Source organism: Gilbertella persicaria (genome assembly GCF_025201335.1).
Source record: "Gilbertella persicaria strain CBS 190.32 chromosome Unknown B0P05scaffold_15, whole genome shotgun sequence".
Classification (NCBI taxonomy): domain Eukaryota; kingdom Fungi; phylum Mucoromycota; class Mucoromycetes; order Mucorales; family Choanephoraceae; genus Gilbertella; species Gilbertella persicaria.
Window position 1 is genome coordinate 48,508 of NW_026251976.1, and position 22,344 is coordinate 70,851.

Consider the following 22,344-nt stretch of genomic DNA (forward strand, 5'->3'; position numbering starts at 1 on the left):
TTAGAGTTAGCGTCAATCTATTCATTAGAAGTTATAATTTACAGTGAGAACGGTAAATTTTGTCACTTTGAGAAAATGAATGGCACTAGGCCAAAAGTTAGAAAATCTGCTGATAACCTAGAGACGAGATATGAATGTTTTATGAAATGGAAAGATTCTGACGTAGACTTTACAAAAAACTGTATCTTTATCGACAAAGCTAGATTTCATATAAATTTGAAAAATAATTGGGCCAGAGCAGATACTGGAATACCTGCCATAGTGAAGACAACTAAAACAAAGACCTCATCTCATACGATTATTGGAGCTATACATGCATCTAGCGTCATATATGTAGCAATAAAGAAGCCACCACAAAAAAAAGAGAAGCTCCAAGGTAACAAGGCATCTACAAGCAAGAAAAGAAAAGTAGCAAAGGGCAAAACAATACTACAGATGAGTTTATTATAGAAGAACCAGCTACAGAGTATGTTGATGATAATTACGAGAGCAGGGCGCAAGATGGTTCAGAATCGATATCAAAAGGTACGACAGCTGCGCACTTTATCTAATTCATGAATGTTCTGCTTGATATCTTGGATCTTAATGAAGATCTAAAAGGGAGTTATTTGGTGATGGATAATCGCACTATACATAAATCAAAACCGATGATGAGAAAAATCGAAAGCCGTGGCTATAAGCTGATGTATATGCTTCCATATTCGCCTGAATTAAACCCAATTGAACAGTTTTGGGCAATCTTAAAAGGAAAATTGAAACGTCACACTGTTGACTGAAGAAAAACTGTCTGGTAGAATTGCTAAGGCATGTAATGCCATACCTGCTGAAATTCTATGCAACTTTGCCAGTCATTCTAAACGACAAATCATTCAATGTTATAATAAAGCTCCATTCTAATTGTTTTGAAGTTAAAAATACATATCATTTTTAGGTCAATTTGACAAAATTTCTGGACATAAAGGGACAATCATTTTTGGCTTGGTGCCATTTATTTTTTGGAAAGTGATAAAGTTTACTGTTCTCACTGTATCTGGTTCTGCGTGCTGTTTTGATTTAAAACTTAGGCAACACGACATCTCTCGAAAGTGACTATGACGTGTTTGTTGAATTGATCTACTACGCTTGCGTCTTAAGTAGTACCACAAAAATTCAACAGCTATTACTATAAATAAAGTGCCACCCAAGACAGACCCTAGAATGACAGCCAAGTGGTTTGTGAATGTTGTTGTCGATGCTGCTTTGGCTACTGAACTTGAAATGAGCCATTGTGGACGAGGTACAAAAGTCAATGTAGTCGTATTAAAAAAGTGAATACTCTGATTATTCCCACTGTAAGATATCGCTAAATCAGAATATAGGGGTAGTAACATTTGCTGAGAGTCTCTTTTTATTCGATTATGATCGAGTTTGATAGGTGTAACAATAACTTGAGTTGAATACGAGTTTGAAATGTCTAGTCTCCAAAACAATAGCTCATCAATCTCGGTATCCTTCTCATCTGTAACTGATTCTTATGTATCAAAAGAAGATCGAGTTGGTACAAGCAACAGAGAGTCTGACCCTTCATTTGAAGACAAAATAAAAATTGCTTTTACATGGTCTGTAGTTGCATTCAATGACAACAATGTCCCTCGCCATTCAGACATATAAGGATCAAAGCAGTCAATATGGATTTGTGTGCTATCAACGCGAAAATAAAGAATCCACCGTGATGTTACATAAAATTTAAAGGAGCGTGATGAAGGTGTTGATACATTGGATTTATACTAGGCCCATTGTACTGTATCAAGAACATGAAGGGATATGTTAAATATGTATATCTGATTGTCGAATGCCACTGCATTATTTGAGACAGAAGTATGTGTTCCTTCAAAAGAAATATTGGTTGAATTCCAAGGTAACGATGATGAAATATTTGTCGAGAAAACAAAAAGACAGTGCCTGACTTGGTGATGGTGCAAACAGAGCTATTGTTATTGTTGGGATAGCTTGATATTCTAGGAAGGTCAATATTCCGATTACTTCCAAATGACACCGAGACATCGTTTGTTTGGCTTAAGACATAAAGTGGACGGTTATAAGAAAACATGCATGAATACTTCTTAGAAAGATCAAGGTCATTAAAATCAAATGCTGTTGTAAACATAAATAATATCAAGAAGCGCCATAATGTTCTGACATGCATAATTTTTTTTTTTGTAAATAGAAAGAAAAAAAAAAGAAGGGGGCAAGTAAAAAGTCTTATTTATACTACATATATATATAGACAAAAAGAGTGCGACTTTCGACATTTATTTTATAGATCTCTTTTTCTTTTTCTTTTTTTATTTTATTTGTTCGTATTGTTTTGCTGTGATATAAGGCTCGATTTTGTTCATATTACTTAACCGGCCTTGTGGCTATTTTTTGTTAAAAAAAAAGTTAATCAGTACTCTATTTCTTTGTTCTCTTTTTTATGATACTTACAATTGCCAGGCAGCAGCTAAAATAAAAAAAAATTACAGTTTAGAAAACACTTGCCATTGTTTTATGAACCACACTTACCAATGAAAGGAGCACCGAAACCGAGACCCAAATACAAAGTCATCTTGACAGCAAGAGCAGCCTTGTTCTTGGTGTCAAAAGGAAGGTTCTAAGAAAAGACTGTTAAAATGATTGTTCTTTCTGTTATCTTTTTATTTGCGGCTTACTTGACCGTTGGAGTTGGAGAAGTGGTAGAGATCAGAACGGGCAACTTGGCGAGAAGAAGCACGCATAGCGGAACGAGCAAAAACGTTAGAGATCATCTTGGTATTGAAGTATAAAGAGTGGGGTTAAAAGAAGAGAAAAATATTTCAATAGGCGGACAAGAAAAAATTATATTCGTCAAGGCAGGGACCACAAGATGAAATTTCATATGTCCTAATATCACCCCACTTTAAGTGACGTCGTCCAAGTTTGTGACTTTTATTTAGTTAACAGAAGTGCATTTGTCGAGAGCGCATTAAAACTTAAAGTATACATTTAAATAAATATTCCAAAGAAACACTCAATTTCAGTTTCGAAAATCAAAACCCTTATATCCAATTGACTAGAGCATTAAATGCTTTATTAAAAAATTTGCTCGTAGACAAGAACTAGAAGAATTTGCCGGTAACAATCAACAATCGATAGAAATAAACGCATATGCAAATAGATATTTAGACTTAGACAACATTAGGCAAAATTTAGATAACTTAGGAAATTATATGTCAAATCATCTTCATAGACTCTGAAGAACTGGCCTTCAAGTTCCCTAAAGTTATTGGCATTACATCTTGGTCATATGTTTATAAAAGAGTTGCTCTAGATCCAAACAAGCTTAATCGCAACATAGTAAATAGACCATACAGATAAAAAGCTTTTTTTAATGTTGAAATTAGAAATTTAACAATTATATGCAAGTAATTTTTTTTTCAGATTTTGACCTTTCCAGAAAATCGGCTAGATCCGATGAACACCTGTATAATATACCTTACTTTAATACCTTGCATCGAGAGATCTCACAAAACTGTGACTCTACTGTAGCTCAAAATAAGCTGCAAATTATAATGTAGAATGAACAGCAATATCCAAGCCTCATATGACCAATTCCAGACAAGAAATACATGGACTCATTGTTTTATTGAATCCAATAATCATCGTCATTGACCTCTTTAAATCATCCAAATAACATTGTGCTCTAAACTGGATGTATCTTTTATCATACAAAAAGTGAGTAGTTGATGTGGATCTGTGAATATAGAATAATTTGCATTATGTTTAATGCATGTTCTAAAAGCTACCTTTCATATATCATAGATCATAAAGTTAAAGTTTGTCATCACTTTGACATTTTCATTTCTTTCTTTCATTTAAGAGGGGGTCGAGTGTCTTTTTAATAAGGTATTTGTATGTGTAGTAACCAATTCGATATGACATTCATGTGGTAGAGATACCAGGCAAATACAGACTTCAACAACTCATACAAATCCTTGTCTTTTTTTAGGCGTATAAAGATGGTGTAAAGCCTGTTTATACACGCATAAATGTTCGAAATACCTACAGACTATGTTTGCTAACATATAGGATGGATTTAGAGTTGATTTGGACCAAAAAAAAAAAGGCGACCTGTAAAAAATGACCACAATGACCATTCGACCAAAGGATACTGGTCATGAAAAAAAGCTCGTTGGACAACTTCTGATCTTCTTTTTGACGCTACGAGACGAAAAATGTAGCTAACAAGAGGCTTAAACACCCAAAATGTGCGCAAGACGCTCTAGTTTTTGGTAAATGTGTTTGCTTGCCAGTTGTACTATAAAAATGATGAGTTATGAGCAAGAAATCTCGAGAAAGTTTTTGCCTATTTGCTCAATATTTTAGCAGCAAAGTTGCTGTATTCTCTATATCAACGAGCTCCGAAAGCAAAGTACTACAACTTCTATTATTGTACCAGAGCCATACAGCTGCGTTTCCATGCAGTTCTCAGCAAAAGCTTGATTTTTTATGAGGCCGGATGGATAATTGAAATTGCGTTCGTTTTAATCTTCGCACACAGACATCATGTAAGTCCTATGCTCATTTACCCAACATTTACATTATAAAATACCTATATTTCTAATTTTCAATCTTTTTTTCTTCTTTGTTCATTCAAGACTAATATTCTGATGCTGGAACCGAGATATTAACACCGCATAGAACACAAGAAGCATCTTATGTGAATATATGCGTTCGGCTATGATACCAACAGTAGGCCACAACAGCTCTCAAGAGGTCAAGATAACCAAGGTGCTTTGTCCTAGGTTTAATGATAAGTAAGAATAACAGTCACCGAAGCTAATGTCATCTTTTTTTGTGGAGTATTTACGTAAAGTCTTCGATCTCTGTTTATTTGCATAAATACTTAGTTTTGTACATACTTTTACATTTGACGATGAAATAATGAGTCTCGACAAACGTGTTGTGTATAAATGGCTCTTTTAGGAAAGATATTATCAGACAAGGAAAGCATAAGAGTCTAATAGCATATAGTAAAAACGTACAGATGGATAATCATATGTATATGTATGTGTGACTGAAATCCCTGCAAGCTTATGCGATTAACCAATAAAAGCAGTTCATCTTTGATAGTTCTTAATATGGAAATGGCCATCTCAAAAAATCAAATATTTAACTTGCTTTTGTATTTGTCTCCTTCTTCTTTCTCGTTTAACATCATTGTTTACTATGGTTGATAAGTAAGTATCATGGATCGCGAATTATTCGTGTTTATGTATGCATATTAGGAAAATTCTTTTGCTTGGATCTGGCTTTGTCGCTGCCCCTTGTGTCGAATATCTCGTTCGTAAGCCTGAGAACAAGGTTACTATTGGTAATGTAAATTGGCAAGTCGCGTTCTTGAACTGACAATCAGCAGCCAGTAGAAGACTTGAGAATGCTCAAGCATTGTCTAACCAATATACCGGTACTATCGCAGTTTCTTGCGATATCAACGATGAAGCTGCCATTGAAAAGTTGGTTGCTGAACATGATGTTGCTATCAGGTAAGTAATAAGATATCAAAGAGTCATCTCACCCTGTAACTTGTAGTTTGATTCCTTATATTCACCATGCCAAGGTCATTAAGGCTGCTGTCAAGCACAAGAAGCATGTTGTCACTACTTCTTATGTCTCCCCTTCCATGTTGGAATATGATCAAGCGTAAGTAACTACTATCTAGTCTAAATGGAGTTAACACAGTTTTCAGTGCAAAGGATGCTGGCATCACTGTCATGAACGAAATTGGTCTTGATCCTGGAATTGACCATCTTTACGCTGTCAAGACAATTGAAGAAGTCCATAGAGAAGGTGGAAAGGTAGTTGTTTATTTTCAATAGAACATTATACTAAAATCATCATGTTTAGCTTAAGGAATTCATTTCTTTCTGTGGTGGTCTTCCTGCTCCTGAAGATTCTAACAACCCCTTTGGCTACAAGTTCTCTTGGTCTGCCCGTGGCGTCTTGTTGGCCTTGAAGAACACTGCCAGATATCTTGAAAAGGGTAAGGTTGTTGAAGTCTCTGGTACTGCTCTTATGGATTCCGCAAAGAAGTTGAACACTGGTTATCCTGGTTTTGCTTTTGTTGGTTATGGTAACCGTGATTCTACTCCTTATGATAAGCGTTACAATATCCCCGAAGCTGAAACTATCATTCGTGGTACCATGCGTTACGATGGTTTCTGTCAATTTGTCAAAGCTCTTGTTATCCTTGGTTTCTTGAACGAAGAAGAAGAAGCTCACCTTTCTGCTGATGCTCAAGATATTGCTTGGAACCAAGTTCTTGCCAAGACTGTTGGTATCAATGACACTTCTGCTGAAGCTTTGCAAGAGGCCATTATTGCCAAGTGTGATCTCAACAACAATGATTACAAGGATCAAATTTTGGATGGTATGCGTTGGCTGGGTTTCTTCACCAACACACCTGTCCACCGCCGTGGTTCTTTGCTTGACAGCTTCTGTGCTACTCTTGAAGAAAAGATGCAATATGGCGAAAATGAACGTGACTTGGTCTTCTTACAACATCGTTTCGAAATTGAACTCAAGGATGGTTCTCACCAAACTCGTACCTCTACCTTAGTTGAATACGGTAAGGTTGGTGGTTTCTCTGCTATGGCCAAGACTGTCGGTGTTCCTTGTGGTATTGCTACACAGCTTATTTTAGATGAAAAATTGACTGCCACTGGTGTCCTTGCCCCTATGTCTAATGAAATTAACGAACCTATCATGGAATTATTAGAAAAGGAAGGTATTGGTATGGTCGAAAAAATCTTGTAAAGTTCTTGTGTATAAATAAATGTAAAATGCATTTTTATTTGACTTATAAGCCTGATTTTCTAAGCTTTTTCACTTTTTTGCCTCCTTTCTTTTGGAAATCACGCCAACTGTTTACACGATTATCTCGGGAAGCTTCCCATTGCTTTGATTCTTCTGCTTTTCTTTTTCTCTCTTTTGCCATTTCTTCAACTTTTCGCTTCTCCTCACCTTGAGCTTCCATTTCTTTCTTTAATTGCTTTCTTCGACGCAATTCCATTTCAAATAGGATTTCTTTTACTTTTTCTTTGACTTTAGCTTGACCTTCAGGTGTTTGTAGATAGGGGTATTCTTTCTCGTCAGTAATTGATTTTATATCGTCACCCTCAGCAGCAGCTTGTGTTTTGACTTTGAATCCATTATCACGCAAAACTTCAACGCGTGCTTCTTCTATCACTGTCATAAGAAAGCCAAGACGTGTTTCGTCAGTCAGTTCTGATTCTGCTTTTTTTAAGAGAGCAAAGGCATCTTGTGCTCGTTCATGTTTAACTTTGTCTGGATGGATCATCAAACTTTTTTTGCGGTATGCTATTTTGATAGCTTTGGGATCAGGCTTACTGTAAGGAAGCTCCAGAATTGAAAAAGGGTCAAGTTTAAAGCATGACAATACTCTGTCTATTTCTATTTGCTTTTCTGTTTGTGAAAAGTATTTATCAAGGTCTTCTTCAGTCGCAAGCGTTGACATGAGAGGCAATAAAAAAAACACTAATTACTTTTTTTTTCTTGGGGCTGCATACATATGTATTCGGACACGCCTTTTTTAATGAAAGCTTAATGCCAACCTTTCTCTCTCTTATGTAGTAAAAACGTCAATTTTATCATGAATACATGTTTATTGTGTGTATATTACAGATGAAAATATTAGAGAAAAAGAAAAGAATAGTCTATTTGTTTGTTTGGTACATTCTTGCGTCTTCGCGACCATTTTGTCCTTTTTCAATATGTTGCATATCAAAAGAGTTTTGTAAGCGAGTAGCAGAGCTAGTTTCAATAGATCCATTCTTTGGAAGATAAGCACCAATGTTAAACAAGAAATAAAAGACAAAAGAAAGAGCAATGGCAAGACCATCAAAGATATAGAAAGCCCATTCAGTTGTGGCAACTACACCGTCACGACCACCAGCATATTCGGCAACACGATAGATGGAACGAATATAAAGAAGGACTAATGTAACATAAAGAACTCTGCAAAGTTTTTCCTTGGGATTGGTAACGCCATCAACATGGTATCCGTATTTGGGGTTATGATGGACATGATATGTAATGGCGCCGAAAGAAGCAAAGAAAACCAATTGTGCGCCCAAACCTACAAGTGCAACAGCTTGACCAATCTTGAACATCCCAGGGTCACTTTGTGCTTGAAGACCACCACCAGAAGCTTGCAAGAAGAAAGCAAGAAAGTCACTCCAAAAGAAGAACCAAGTAACAAACTTAGGCTTAAGGAAGAAATGATTAGCTTCGACATTGGATAACCGAATAATTTCGCCAGTAGCTTTATAATTGACCAAGGCAAGAGCATTAGGAGATAAAAGCAAGAAGAAAGTCATACCGACGTAGCTACCTAACGAGACTTGGCTTGTTGTAACAACTCGTATTGCATAACCAATCAATTCGGCGATTGCTGTACCAGGAAGAATATATAAGAACTTGCGAGACTTCGAGAGATAGAGACGAGCAAATATTAATACTGCAATTACACCATAGACTATCGCACCAACAATAGCAAGAGGTTTGCTTGGAACGTAGCCAAAAAATCTTTCTGCGTCAATTGTGTTTTGATCCATATTTAAATATGTTTGTTTGGGGTGTATAAAGATTCAGTTTATCAAAAACAAAAGGAAAGCCTATTTGAATGGCCTTTTTATACCTTTATTCATAAAGAGAGTTGTGTAACATTCGAGATGTTTTGGAATCAAATTAAGGGACATCCCTCGTATTATCTTGGATCATAGAAATATCGGTACAAATCAGGAAAAAAACAAACTTGGTTCTTTCTTTCTTTCTTTAATTCTACCTAATGAATATGAATGTCTAACTGTTTCGTATGATTTAAGAATATGCCAAGCCCAGTTAAAGGGAGTGTCTCAATTGCACGAAATAAATGTGTTTGTACAATATTTTGACAAAGTGTAGATCCGAATTTTTGGGCATAGAATTCTTGGCACAAAACTTTTTCTTTTTCTGGTAGATTTAAATAAGCAACTCATGCTGAATTGCATTAGGTAATTTAAAAATAGAGTAATGGAGATTAAAGCAAAGAAAACGTTATAGTTGCATCTTTAAAGTAGTGTTTAGTACATTGAATTTAATAAGAAGATATGATCCGCTTTTAAATCCGGCGAAAGAAAACGTCAAGGTCGCCGATAATTTCTATATATGGTAATCGGTCTTTCTTCTCTATTTTTCGACGCCACATACGTTCGAGCCGAGAAATACCAGATCAGGAAAGATATTTGACTTGGCATTTACATGTCCACATAGTATATATGACCTTATATATGCAAGAAACTCTTATTTTTGTTGAATTTTGACATTGAAGGAGCATCATTATTGCATTTCGTGAAATACTCTAGTGACAGGTGACAAGGAACAGATTCATTAAGTTATTGTGCAAAAAAAAGGGGGGGTAGGAGAGGAGAATGGTGCCGAACAAGGCTGACTGAAATAAATTAATTGATCAGGTTTTGGTGACAGGTTACATTGCTAGCAATGCTTGCTTATTGGGTTTACATATACATCAATTAAACTGGCTCTTTCTCTTTTCGCACATTTGCTTTGCCTTGTTTTGGCTCAAATAATTAGACATAAATTGTTTTTTATTGTAATTCCTTTCTATTTAGACAGAAGCAAAGTATATTCAATAAACTAGCTATCAAATACAAGCACTGGCTTTTTTCAAAGTAAAGGTATGATAAATAATGGTTATAAGTTTGCAATAAAAAGAAGGGGAAAATATCAGGCTGACAAGGCTGCGCTGGGCAAGACATCAACTTTTCTTCGTATCCTTTCTTCGCTTTCTTCACAAGTTGATTTCGACTTTCTTCTTTTTTTTGAACAACATTCCATCCACTTCAAAGAAGATATGATTCTTGCGAAAATGCATCAAGTTTAAAAGGGCTGTAGTTGTAGACATTTCATAAAGAAGAAAGAATTTATTCGTCAAAAACATCTTATCAGTTAACCATATTTTATTGTTGCTTTTTACGTTATTCATAAGGTATATACATAATTGATTACTTCTTTTGAGCCACGAGGTGTCATTGTCTCAGCCAATAAAAAGATCGAACCCATCAAAAGAGCTGATAAATACACAGGCTTACATAGCACATAAAGGGTAGTGTAACGCCTATTTATATTCAGAAAAACACTCTAAATGCCTACAAACCATGTTTGCTAATATCTATGATACTTTTGGAGTTGATTTGGATCAAAAAAGACGGCTTGTAAAATTTGACCAAAACATGCTTTTGACCAAAGGGTGTTACTCACGAAAATCCTCATTTTGAAAACTCTTGATCTTCTTTTTCAAGACCCCTATTGTACCCACGGTCATATTAGCAAGCATTTGATTCAATGTTTGTCAGACTATTGAAGAGGATCAATGCCTTCTAATTAAGAAATAGTTATTGACTTCCTCCAAGTAAAATTATGCGACAACATTAATTTCAAAAGTGCGACACATCATCCTTTTTTCAAATTGTGCGAAAACTTTTTTTTTTTTTTTTTTTTTTTTTTTTTAGCAAAAGCTGTACGCTACGCTACGCTACGTTTTTTTTAAAAAATAAAAGAATGTCTGACCATCCTTATTGGTCGGCTTGAGTTTAAAATCAGATTTTTTCGTTGTGGGTACGCTACGCTACGATACGCTACGATACGCTACGCTACTGTTGTGAGATGAAGAGAGAGTAGATATTCAATAAGAGAAAAGGTAAGAACACAGAGAAAGTCTGTTAGAACTTGTATAAGTTTTTATTTCTCCAAGAAATTTTATCTTTCAATTGCTATAAAATGTCGAGGTATTTATACTTTTTCTTCTCGGTCAAAATATTGTCAAATGCCAATGCTAATGTATTTGTCAGCTCTAACTGTCACTTTATGAGGGCCATTGATAATAACAGAGTCACTAGGTTCATAATCTCTGACTATGAAGACGATGTAGTACTTCTAGTAGAATGAGTGAATGCCAGTGACTATAGATCCATTGCAATTGCCATAGATGTGATCTGGTCTTTTGTCATGATCATCATTTATTGATCTACGCATACGAATTCATATATGTTCACAACAGCTACGATATGATACGCTTTTTCTTCATTTTACTTTACAAAAAAAAATGCCTGATTAATTCAACACTGGTAAAAACAAGAATGTTAAAAAAACAAACACTCTCTTATATGAAATTGTTTAGACACAACTGATAGCAACCTCCCCTATAATCATAGGCCAGGAACTGACTTGATTAGTAAACTGGTACTAACTGACACGCAAGTAATAGTCGCGCTATCAAAAGCTCTCGTGCCAGAAGCAGCAGAAGACAGCTACGTTTCGGTGCCTATAGAATTCATAAACGGAAAAAAATGCGATGTTCTTTATGCTCCTTCTAATCCCTTGAGTTCGTTTCCTCCAATATTGGTGGAGGTGCAAAATAAGGTCGATGGAAAGTTTTTGACACGCGCCATTCAGTACTGTACCCTCACATTTGAACGCTACAACTGACTCCCTATAATTGTAATATTTGGCATTGCAAATGCTATGGTGTTTTTAATGAGCAAGACTGAAGATAGTGACTTCCCCTTTGCCAGACAGATACAAAGCATTGGATGGGCTGAGCGTTGTTTGCTGCTGACTTCCTCGAAATTACAGGCAAATCAACAAGAAACACTGCATCCTTTGCAAGCGGTTGGTCATTTTCTCTGCTCTCAATCTCTCTATAAATACTTTGGATTATGGAAAGAATGACTCTTTGATAAAAACTACTTTATACAATTGCTCAGGGAATTCTTGATCAGATAATGGGAGAAGAAACCGAAAAACTGGAGGCCGTAAAAAACATTTGTGATATCAGTGAAATTCAGCTACAAAAAGTAAAAAAATGCCTGGAAGGAGACAAAGTTTCAAACAAAAGAGCATTGAGCTATGTGGATGACACTTTGTCGTTTTTACAGCGATAGAGAAGGAAATACTGTGACGCCATTGAAACAACTCCAGTTGAAGAAACCCCTCCTTCAGTTTATCTGAACAAAAGAAGGCCCGCAAGCGCTCTAGAGCCTGGCAACAAAGAACTCGATGCAGAGCTATACGAATTTGTTCAACGTTTCAAAAGTGGAAAAACAGATAGGATTAATTGGAAGAAATGCTTTGAACAAGGCCATCTTGAAAAGATAAGCTCAATCAAGCAATTCAACAGCAGTGAGAGTTTACGCTCCCATTATAATAGGAATTTCAAATAAACCATTTTATTATAAGCTATCGTTACATAATATAACTTTCTCATTGCTCGTAATAGCAATTATAATATCCAATAACGGATGGTGTCTTACTTCACTCTTGTTGAGCTTAATATCCTTTGATGACATTAATATACACTGTTTTGCCCAAAATGCACACGTTATTTCTCTAAGAAATGGGAGATCGTGGTGCTGCGAGCTTTGTTCGATAATTTTTTCATCAAGTTGCTGGACAACGATGATCAATTGCACCTGTTATTCAATTAGAATTGACAAGTATATGGATGAAGTAAGAAATGAAAATCCAATCAAGTAGTTGTTTAAAGTGTGAAAAAATAAAGAGTTATCGATAAAAGCAAAGTACAAACTTTGACAATATACCATTAGTGGTATGAATATATGTCAGTCAAAGCTCTCGTCCTGTTGATTAAGTAAATTAAAGATGTGTACACTTTAAATCTGGTCCACGAAATCTTATCTTTTAAGCATTCTTAAAGAAAGAGTTTACTTTGCGGACGAGAACTACAATTTCGGATAAATAATGCATAAAAATGTTTCTTTTACAGAAAAAATATACAATTGTTGTGTATTCCCTTACACTTGCATTAGCATTTACTGGTTATGAACACAGTTTAGATTTCTTTCCTAAAAAAACAACAACAACCAAATTGATTAAATTCAGTCATATTTATAAAGAAAGAGAGATCAAATAAAAAAAATTGTAGTACAAAAACACGCATGAACTGCATTTGTCTATGTGACTATACGGAGTTTTTAAGAGCAAGAACACACGACAATCTAATGCTGACATCACTTAAAATTTTTCACAGATAAATTTTTTCGTTTAGTTTCATCCTTTCCTTTTCTTTTTTTTTTTTTCACTTGTATGCTTAAATTGTGAGTGAAGTTAAACTATATATCCATTTTCTTCATTACAAACAAAAAAAAACCCCTTTTTTCTATCGCTATCTTTTACTTTACACTATAAAATATCATGTCGGGTGCCATTGGTAAGCTTTGCTTTTTATTATTAACTTATTTTCTCTGTGTTCTCCAAGTGGGAGAAATTACTACGCGCAGTATAAAAAAAACATAAGGCAATGGAACGCATCTCTTCTTATCCTTTTCCTCTCCTTATCTTTCTTTTTTTTTCGTATCTTTTTTTTTATTCTTATTTCTTTTGACAACAAGTATTTTGATGAACTCAACTGCATCTCAAAATGACTGAAATTACTATGCTAACAAAATCTCCAATTAATCAAAGAGAGAGAAAAAAAAACCTTCCATGAAGATACGTCAAGGAGCAACCTTAAACCAAAAGAGTTTTTGAGTGCTTTTTGGCTTTCTTCACATAAGGAAATTATTATAAGAAACTGATCCTATACAAACACACACACACAAACACACACACACACACGAAAGGAATTGATGGTCAAAAAGAAAAGAAGAAGAAAGAGGGGAAAGGAGAAGGGAGAAAGAGATGATTGAAAAACGTTTTGATTATCTGCAAATTTGTTTTATTATTATTTATTTTATATACACAAATGAAAAAGAACAATGAATAACAAAGAAATTGGTTTAAATCCAATAGAGAAATCGATGAGTAATGGTGCAGCAGTAACTGTTACAAGTATCATAGGTGCGTGAGGGAACATGGAAGGGAGGGAGAGAAGTGGGGAAGAGAGGGAGAAGAGACGCTGTTTATGCGCGCACTGAAACTATCCTTTTTTCAAACCCAAATGCTAACCATGTTTTATAGATCCGGATCATGGTAAAATGAAGCAATCCGCTTCTCTACTTGGGCTAATGAAAGTTCTAGGTCTAGCTGCTTTTCAACAAGGCTTACAAACTTCTGGTGATTTTCAAAAATACTATGTGTATTTATCAGGATCTAAGGCTGTCACTATTAATGACTTTGATCCTCTGCTGAAAACGACAAATCAAGAACTTCTGATCAGGTTTGATAATATCCATGGATTGTGTCATCTAATCTAACATGCTTGTGTTTAGCATTGGAAAATCAATGGTTTTAGGGAAGTTGTTACGCCAAACACTTGAAAACGCATTGAAGTCTTGGCAAATAAAAACAATTGAAACTTTACTCAAGGTATGCAAGATCAGATCAATACATTGATAAAAGCATACTAACTTGATTGTTAGGTGCTAAATCATATTCCGTTCGAGATTGATGTCCTCGTCAGAAACTCCTTGGGCTTCCTTGTCAAGGATGTCAAAAGGGAAGCAATTTCAAAAGAGGCACCAACTCTGGTTGAAATAACTAATTTCTTGATTGACAAATGGAAAGAACAACAAAAAAGAAACTCACTTAATGCTAACGGGAAGCGTGACAGCAGTAGTAAATATCTTTTTGTGTAAAAGAAAAAACCCGACTAATGAAAATGTATAGCACAATCCAACCTGTTGAATGGAGAATCTCCTGCTAAAAAGCAATTCAAACTTGCTATTCAAAAAGAGCCCCAGCTAGACCAAAGGCTATAGAGGATACAAGTTTCTTCTCAAATTTGAGAGAAACTAAAAAGTATCCTCTTAATGCTCGTCCTGTATATCATGTTGATAAAATTCTTGACGATATGACTAAATCTGAAAAAGCCAATGTTAGTAAAAAAACAATGACTAACACAACGATACCTACTTCTTCCTCTTCATTTACTATCGGTCAGAAAAGAGCTGCAGCAGAGGATTTCACCCCTAAAGTGGTAGATCCAAACAGAAAAAGAGTTCGATTCAAAGACAATTTAGTAGAGATCAGAGAATACGAAAGAAATCCTGAAGAATGGACTAGCTTTGTAAGTATAGAGAAATAAAAAAGAGAGGAAAGATGTATACTGAGTATCTACTATAGGAAACAACAGAGGAAAATGATACGACATATAACCCAGAATTAGCCATCGTTGATGGGATTCGCATGTATAAGGCTCCTCCCTCGCAAATTGCTTGGTATACACCCTATACACTTGTTTTTGATACAGATAGCAATCCAAATCTGGTCATTCCAAAACCCGTTCACAGTTCAGAAGCTATGGCACAGGAACGAAGAGAAAAGCTTGCTTTAGCAGCTACTTATATTAGCCTTCAACATATTCCTCCTTCGCCTACTGAACCTGATGAGATTCCAAACCCTAATGAAGATGGTACTGTCACAATTATTCCTTTAACAGATACGGATGTGTCTACAGTTTCGACTGTTACTATACCATCTCCTCCTTCAAATGTCAATCCAAGCTTATTGACTCCTGCTAATTTAACTGTTGCTGCTGCTATTGCTGCTGCTATGAAGGAGTCTCAACTTCAGCAACCTCAACCTCAACAAGTATATACTTCAAGTGTTCCCTCTTCTTCAATCCCAACCACAACTAATTATTATCCTTCTGTGTATACTCCACCTCCACCTCTACCTCCGCAACAAACTACTGCTACTGTTGCCCCTGTCGTGCCCAAAAACCCTCAACCTGAAATTACGAATCAAGCAGTTGAAAACATGTTAAAGAATACCCCTGGGTAAGTGCAGCCACGTCTTTCTTTCTTGCTTTTTATACGGTCTACTAATATAATGTTTATTTTAGGATTATGCAACAACTAAAGCAATTGTCTTTTTTGGCTAACAGTGGTACCTTTGCTGCTGTCAATAACCAGCCACAAACAAATAGCCAACCACAAATGACATATCAGCCACAATATCAACAACAACAACAACAACAACAGTATCAAGCACAGTATCAACTGCAACCTCAACAACCAGTAAGTCGAATCCTTTTTTTTTATGGATACACTAACATTTCTTTATAGAGCTGGAGTCGAGCCAATGAAGCGTATACAAACAATCAACTTAATGGCCGTAACAAAAAGCCAAGGCGCATGAACAAGAAAAACAATGGTCCTGCTGGTAATGGTCGCCCTGCCTGTAATTTCTATAATACTCCTGAGGGCTGCCGTAATGGTGACAATTGTCCATTTGCTCACTAAGAGGTTTATTTATTATTGTTTGTACTTTTATGAATACATGCGCACATTATCAAATTTCTTCTTGTGTGGCATTTTGCTAATTAAAGAAATATATATATATATGTAAATGTATATGTAAATTATAACGAAAAGGTATTTATTCTAAACTTTAACAAAAGGTTTCCAGCCAGCTCGCATGACACGCAAAGCAAGGCAGAAGAGGCCACCTACTGCCATTAAGAGACCACCCCAGATAGCCGCATAAGCATAATTAGGAGGGGTGGAGCGATTGATGATTGCCGAAGCGATAGGCGTGCCAAATAAGTAACCAAACGTATTTGTGAAATACAAAAGACCATTGGCAGCAGTAATATTATCGTATCCTGCAACTTGAGGAAGAGAAGCAGGGAACAAGGTTAGATAACCACCACCAAAGAACCCATAAAGAACGGCAAAGACCCATATGGTAGCTTCTGTTTTAGCATTGGTCCAGATAGCCAAACTCATAATGCCTGCTAAGAATGTGCAGATAAACAAGCCATTGATTCGTCCAATCCGATCACTTGTAGTACCATTGATAAGCTTTGATACTGCGTTAATAGCTGACATGATGGCGGACAAGTTTGTTCCAATCCAGGGGTTAAGCTTCAAATAATTGGCATAAGCTATAAATACACAAGTCAGTAACATGAGACATTGCCTGATTTATCTTCTTACAAGGTAAAAGAAAAGAAGGCACAAGGTATCCAAATGTTGTGATAAATCCAACCATTAGCATGATGTTAAATTGAGGATTTTTTAAAAGTTGCTTTTGTCTTTGTATCATTTCATGCAATCCTTCGTTGTTTTGATCTTGTTGCGACTGTCTTAGTAAATGAGCAGGGGATTGCTTGACAAAGAGGGTTGCCAATGATAAGAAAAAGAAGCAAATAAAGCCGGCAATACGAAGAGACCATCGATATCCAATGCTTAAAATGGCTGCCTGACAAATGTTAGAGACAATGAGACCACCTATACCAGAGCCGCACATGGTAATGCCAATAGCAGTACCTCGACGATTAGAGAACCATTCTTGTGGAGCACTGATACATGGAAACCAAACAAAAGAAGCACCAATGCCAAACATGACCCCTTGAGTCAGATATAGATGCCAAATCTACAAGATAGTGTTACTATACAGTATCGAAATGAAAGAGAGTTTAATTACTTCATGGCTAATGCTTGCCAACATTAAAGCAAGAGGACATAAAATGGTGGCTATCATCAGCATCTTTGTGTAACCTAGCTTGCGAACAACCCATTCATTTATAGGACCAATGATAAAGTACAAGGCAATACAAATAGATCCAATCCAAGACAGCTGGTTCATTTTTCCTACGTAGACGTTTGTATTGTAGTAACGAAGAAATAAACCCCAAGAATAATTGACACCATAGCTAAATAAGTGTAAATATGTTTTTTTTTCTCGTCAATTGCTTACATTGAGAACATGCCCTACACTATCATTAATATTTAAAATTGAATCAAAGAAAACTTACGCAAAAGCAACCAAAAACAACTTTCCATGCAGCTGCTCCTCCGTCGGGGGCATCGTTTACTCCAACCTCTTTTGATCTTTCCATCACAGAAGTTAACAACTGGTCGTCAATCTCCTTTTCTTTAGGTGTATCTGTTTTGCTTGACATGTTATCAAAGAAAAAGAGATGCACAGTAAGAAAATCAGAACAAAAATCTTGACTCAAAAAATCTCGACTTAAGACTCCGAAGATGAGCACAAAAGAATAATTATTCAACTTTGGTCAATTTTGAGCAATAAGAGTTCATATTTTTGCTCTTTAATGGCATGCTACTAGATCAAAACATATATCCATGAATAAAAATGATGACGAGACGCTTTGTATAGTGAAAAAAAAAAAAAAAAGGCAGACCAAATATTAGATTGTCGGATCATTTTGGATGAATGGTAAGGAGCAATCCGGCAAGAGAGGGGCCAATCTACATCTTACTATTATGCAGATAATTCATTAGCAGTCTTTGCCCATATAGGTCTTTGTGAAGTTCTTTAGAGAATGTTATTCATTGGACCAAAACTACGGATCACTTTATCATTCCTTTATGACTCATAATACAGTGGCTTGTACCTTTGTATAAAAGAGAGTTATGCAACGAACTCTCCTTCATACACACTTTTCAAGCTATTCTCTCTTTTTTTGTTGAGCTGTGCACAAATACTAAAATTCAATCATTGGGTTTTGCGCTTTTTTTCTTACCGAGGAAAACGTTCCTTTTTGAGAAACAACTGAAGCGCACGAATTGAATACAGTTTTTTCTTCAATGAAACGAGATATTGTTGTTCTTTTAATAGAAGAAAAAATAACAGTTCTAGAGTAGGCCCCTTTCCCTGCACCATTACTTTTTTTTAAAGACAGTTATTAAAAAGCTGATTCTTTTTTTTACATCTTGTAATTTAGAGAAGAAACATGATGACCCTCTTTTATTGTTTGTCTGACAGAATGACTTGATTAAGTACATTTTGTGTAAAAAAGAAAAACATTGAAAATAGTGCTACAATAACAACCAAACAAGAGTTTCTGGCAGTTTATCAATAAAAGTCAGTGCATTTTATTTTTAAATTGGTGTTTCGAATAAGGGACAAAAACGTGCAGATGAAGCACTTGAGGATCATCACATAAAACCTTATTTATACAAATGACATTCAACTAAAATCATAAAACATTTTGTAAAGTGAAATAGCAATGACAATGCACGAAACAAAAGCAGGGGGCGGACATGAAACAAAAATAAATTGATTTGTTAAAGCCAAATTAGGTTTAGTCTGGTAGTGGGTACTTAAAAATAGGGACCGTGTACGTGTGCACTGAACAAGAAGAGCACTTGTTCAAGACAACTATACAAAACAGAACAAAGGCGGGCGGGGTACCCATGAAAGTACGCCCATACTTTCTATTTATACAGGAAATGATGTAATTTTATCATTCTCTTGTATGTTCGTGTAGATCTTTCTCTATGGGATTTTCAAGAGAATTTCGTCTTACTTGGTAGTTGTTACACTGAAGTTTATTTTTCTTTTTTATTTATTTAATGAAAAAAAGGTACAGTCAATGTAGATGTGTATATATAATGTAGTGTATGTAATCAATGAAGTATTTACAAAAAGGAAAGTGATTGGTTCACAAACAAGAAAGGAAATGGGTTGAATCATAAGTAAATGTACATAAGGATGAAGAAAGGGAAAGGAATGGGAGGGGAAGAGGACATTTAAGCACTTACAAACAAGTTGATTGTGTTGGCATTTCCTTTGCTTTCAAAGGCCATTTGAACATCTTCATCTGAATTGATGGTAATCAAGTCACCATCTTCGTCTTGATATTTGAGTCGTAATACACCACCATGAGGTTGCAAGTTTGCAATCAATCGAATCTTACGTTCAACCTTTTCCATAAGTTCATCAAATGTTGTTTCTAAAAAGCACATCACTACATAAATACCATCGTTGTAATTGAGTTTAATCTTGAGTGCCCCACTTTGATTAGGCGATGAAGGAGGCTGCAGTTGAGTAGTACGAACAGGCGAATCAAGCGGAGAAGGAGGCATTTGATAGAGCGTACGTGAGTTAAACGGCAACTGAGGCATGTCCTCATGTTGCTTGAGAGGGTGATTATGATGGATATTGGGGCTACTTTGCGATCGGAGTCGAGGAAGCTGTTGAGATTGTTGAAGATACATGGGTGGTATACTAGCACCAGGAGTGGGTGGGTAGGCTGGTGTGGCAGCAGAATGAGATTGACTACGATTGATAATAGAAGGTGGGCAATGCTTGTATTCATCTGCATAATCCTGACTATTCATGAACTTGGTAGCAATATCAGCCAAAGGAGATGAGTCTCGCATACCTAAGCGAATAGAACTGTTTGCGGATTGCGACACACGAGAAGAAGTCGTAGGTGAGGATGGGTTGGAAGGTGGAGGTGATGCAGGGTAATGATAATCATTTGGTGTATGTGTACCAGCACTGGCGCTTGTACGAGGAAGAGGAGTGGTTGTGTATCGTTGTTTCGTATCAGCACTCATGTTACGAGGCATCTTGGGTCTTCCAGAGATAGTGTTGAATAAATGGGCTGATATAGAATTGGATCTGGAACGAGATTGGGGCAATTCTAGCTCTTCTTCCTCTTCTTGTGGTTCATCTTCCGTATCTACATCTTCATCGTCCGTACGAAAGGAAGCGGGTACATGCTGCATAGTGTATTTCATAGAAGCCAGTTGAGTATTGGATACATTTGATTTGATGGGAGACATTCTTCTTTTAAGTGTAGATTCCCAAAGCTTAACTTGCTCCTCATTACGGAAGCGCAAAAGAATATGATCCACTTCATTGTCTTTCCAGTCAATACGAAGAAACCAATGACCTTCACCAGTAGATAAGTTGCGAACAGAGAGAACACGGCTAATAACAATCAGACCTCTAGGTTGTAGACTACCTCTTCTCTTCTTCTTGATTGAAATTGTATTTGCTTTTGGAACTTTGTTCTTCGTGGCATCTTTTGTTTCTTTGCAAATCAACATGGTTTTCTCAAAAAAGAAGATATACATTTCTTTCTCAGACCCATCTGTTTGCTGCAAGATGAGCTTATCGTGTAGCAAAAGACTGCCATAATTGTCAATTTGACCAATACGAACTTCATCTACTCGTTTCTTCAAGTCATCCACTACTTGAATGTTTTCGTGTTTTCGTTGAGTCTCATTGACTCGCTCTGTCACACGTTTTACAGAATCTAAACCGATTTCCATGTCATCAAAGTGAGGCCAATCAGATGGGGTTGCTTTGATCAGTTGTTGCAACAATAGAGGGTATTTACAGATACGCTGGACAGGTTTGATTAGCATTGAAGGCAGTTCATACTGAGGATTCAAAATGTTTGCCAGTTTTTGTAATTTGGGTGCTTCTTGAACAACCAAATCTTGAGCAGAAAAATAATTTGAACAATAAGGTTCATAAACGGTGAATTGTTCTTCCATTTGGCTGAATAACAAGCCAAAATTTTGTTCTTCAGGAGATTTTTCGCCAATTTCCTCTAAATAAATCAAGAAACGACGTTGGAAATCAACTAGCGTATTCAGGTTACCAAACAGGTAATGAACCGTGTCTGGACTTAGAATCTCTTGGATTTGTAATTCACGCATGTAGTTCTAATTTAATTCATTAGTCAATTATTTTTAAAGGGTCCAGATTCTTTTTTTTTTTTTTTTTACCTGCAGCACTTCTAAATCTTGAACATACTTGCGTTCAGTTTCAAGTAGTTCATGAACTACTTTATCTCTAGTATCTTTTGGCGCATTCATTGAATTTCTATTATCTGAAAGGGAACTGATGATGCCCTTCTCTTCTAATAATTGTAAAATCAAGTCAATTGTATTCACAACCTATTTTCTTTTAGTATTCGTATCAAAAATTGACAACTTGTTTACTTTGACAAAACCATTTGTATTGTCTTTATAAAGGTCAGAAAGAGTGAATAAATCTTCTTCGTTGAATTTGAGTTGGTTTCGACAGGCGACAATAAAATGATAGACAGTTTTTTTGCATTCGTTTACTTGTTGGTTTTGAGTAAAATCAATTTTTAATGGTTCATCAGGGTTGAGAGCATTGAAAAGAGTGGCAAGAGGAGCACCTCTTCGGCATAAATCCCATAATTTACTGAGAGGATCGTTGGATGTGCTACTTGAGGTAGAACCTGATTCAGAAGAGATAACAGATGAACCAGAAGATGATTGGACTAAATTGAGGTTCTCGAATTCTAAATAGTATGACATGCCTTCTACAAGAGCTAATTTATCGAGTACTGAGCGACATGTGTGGTATAAAGATGTCCCTGAAGAAGGTTTGTTGGTTATAGAAATGGATGGCATTGGCATATCAATTATTTTTGTGGCTGGTAAAGTATTGATAGCACCTATTGATGGTGATCTGCTCTTCAAAGCCAATGCTGCCATTTCAATGGAAAGGAAAGAAAGAGAATAAGAGAAAAAAGAAAAAAAAACCTAAAAAATAAGTTTATAGCCG

General features: G+C 35.9%; 11 protein-coding genes across 11 annotated transcripts; 5 read left to right on the forward strand and 6 right to left on the reverse strand.

Annotated features, from left to right (window-relative positions):
- Positions 1-1,497: 1,497 nt before the first annotated feature.
- B0P05DRAFT_537282 (uncharacterized protein) lies at positions 1,498-2,186 on the reverse strand (the record flags this gene model as incomplete). Its single annotated transcript, XM_051577709.1, has 1 exon — positions 1,498-2,186. A coding segment is annotated over one exon (472 nt), but the record flags the coding sequence as incomplete, so codon positions are not given.
- A 37-nt stretch (positions 2,187-2,223) lies between these two features.
- B0P05DRAFT_537284 (cytochrome c oxidase subunit VIIc) lies at positions 2,224-2,900 on the reverse strand. The gene is made up of 4 exons (XM_051577710.1): positions 2,691-2,900; positions 2,545-2,632; positions 2,467-2,482; positions 2,224-2,399 (listed from the first exon to the last, which is right to left on the reverse strand). Exons 1-4 carry the CDS (start codon positions 2,784-2,786, stop codon positions 2,384-2,386), a joined length of 216 nt encoding a protein of 71 aa, XP_051435801.1. The 5' UTR covers positions 2,787-2,900; the 3' UTR covers positions 2,224-2,383.
- Positions 2,901-5,219: 2,319 nt separating this feature from the next.
- B0P05DRAFT_537294 (uncharacterized protein) lies at positions 5,220-6,827 on the forward strand. The gene is made up of 4 exons (XM_051577711.1): positions 5,220-5,371; positions 5,417-5,700; positions 5,747-5,855; positions 5,905-6,827. The coding sequence occupies exons 2-4, from the start codon at positions 5,681-5,683 to the stop codon at positions 6,811-6,813; spliced, it is 1,038 nt and encodes a 345-aa protein (XP_051435802.1). The 5' UTR covers positions 5,220-5,371; positions 5,417-5,680; the 3' UTR covers positions 6,814-6,827.
- B0P05DRAFT_508268 (uncharacterized protein) lies at positions 6,828-7,541 on the reverse strand. Its single transcript, XM_051575567.1, has one exon. It carries the CDS (start codon positions 7,532-7,534, stop codon positions 6,857-6,859), a length of 678 nt encoding a protein of 225 aa, XP_051435803.1. The 5' UTR covers positions 7,535-7,541; the 3' UTR covers positions 6,828-6,856.
- A 2-nt stretch (positions 7,542-7,543) lies between these two features.
- Positions 7,544-8,661, reverse strand: B0P05DRAFT_537298 (RTA1 like protein-domain-containing protein). The gene has a single exon (XM_051577712.1). It carries the CDS (start codon positions 8,631-8,633, stop codon positions 7,734-7,736), a length of 900 nt encoding a protein of 299 aa, XP_051435804.1. The 5' UTR covers positions 8,634-8,661; the 3' UTR covers positions 7,544-7,733.
- A 2,721-nt stretch (positions 8,662-11,382) lies between these two features.
- On the forward strand, positions 11,383-11,565 carry B0P05DRAFT_468148 (uncharacterized protein; the record flags this gene model as incomplete). Its single annotated transcript, XM_051574414.1, has 1 exon — positions 11,383-11,565. A coding segment is annotated over one exon (183 nt), but the record flags the coding sequence as incomplete, so codon positions are not given.
- On the forward strand, positions 11,555-11,907 carry B0P05DRAFT_537303 (uncharacterized protein). The gene has a single exon (XM_051577713.1). It carries the CDS (start codon positions 11,602-11,604, stop codon positions 11,806-11,808), a length of 207 nt encoding a protein of 68 aa, XP_051435807.1. The 5' UTR covers positions 11,555-11,601; the 3' UTR covers positions 11,809-11,907.
- On the forward strand, positions 11,555-12,299 carry B0P05DRAFT_508273 (uncharacterized protein; the record flags this gene model as incomplete). Its single annotated transcript, XM_051575568.1, has 2 exons — positions 11,555-11,933; positions 12,021-12,299. The coding sequence occupies exons 1-2, from the start codon at positions 11,862-11,864 to the stop codon at positions 12,297-12,299; spliced, it is 351 nt and encodes a 116-aa protein (XP_051435806.1). The 5' UTR covers positions 11,555-11,861.
- Positions 12,300-13,906: 1,607 nt separating this feature from the next.
- B0P05DRAFT_537306 (uncharacterized protein) lies at positions 13,907-16,370 on the forward strand. The gene is made up of 8 exons (XM_051577714.1): positions 13,907-13,939; positions 14,052-14,254; positions 14,307-14,403; positions 14,457-14,652; positions 14,745-15,103; positions 15,160-15,815; positions 15,881-16,055; positions 16,104-16,370. Exons 2-8 carry the CDS (start codon positions 14,073-14,075, stop codon positions 16,278-16,280), a joined length of 1,842 nt encoding a protein of 613 aa, XP_051435808.1. The 5' UTR covers positions 13,907-13,939; positions 14,052-14,072; the 3' UTR covers positions 16,281-16,370.
- Positions 16,371-17,963, reverse strand: B0P05DRAFT_537308 (major facilitator superfamily domain-containing protein). The gene is made up of 5 exons (XM_051577715.1): positions 17,798-17,963; positions 17,740-17,753; positions 17,467-17,695; positions 16,977-17,415; positions 16,371-16,924 (listed from the first exon to the last, which is right to left on the reverse strand). Exons 1-5 carry the CDS (start codon positions 17,942-17,944, stop codon positions 16,422-16,424), a joined length of 1,332 nt encoding a protein of 443 aa, XP_051435809.1. The 5' UTR covers positions 17,945-17,963; the 3' UTR covers positions 16,371-16,421.
- A 1,575-nt stretch (positions 17,964-19,538) lies between these two features.
- B0P05DRAFT_468116 (uncharacterized protein) lies at positions 19,539-22,196 on the reverse strand (the record flags this gene model as incomplete). The annotated part of the gene is made up of 3 exons (XM_051574410.1): positions 19,539-21,470; positions 21,534-21,704; positions 21,750-22,196. The coding sequence occupies 3 exons, from the start codon at positions 22,194-22,196 to the stop codon at positions 19,539-19,541; spliced, it is 2,550 nt and encodes an 849-aa protein (XP_051435810.1).
- Positions 22,197-22,344: the final 148 nt, after the last annotated feature.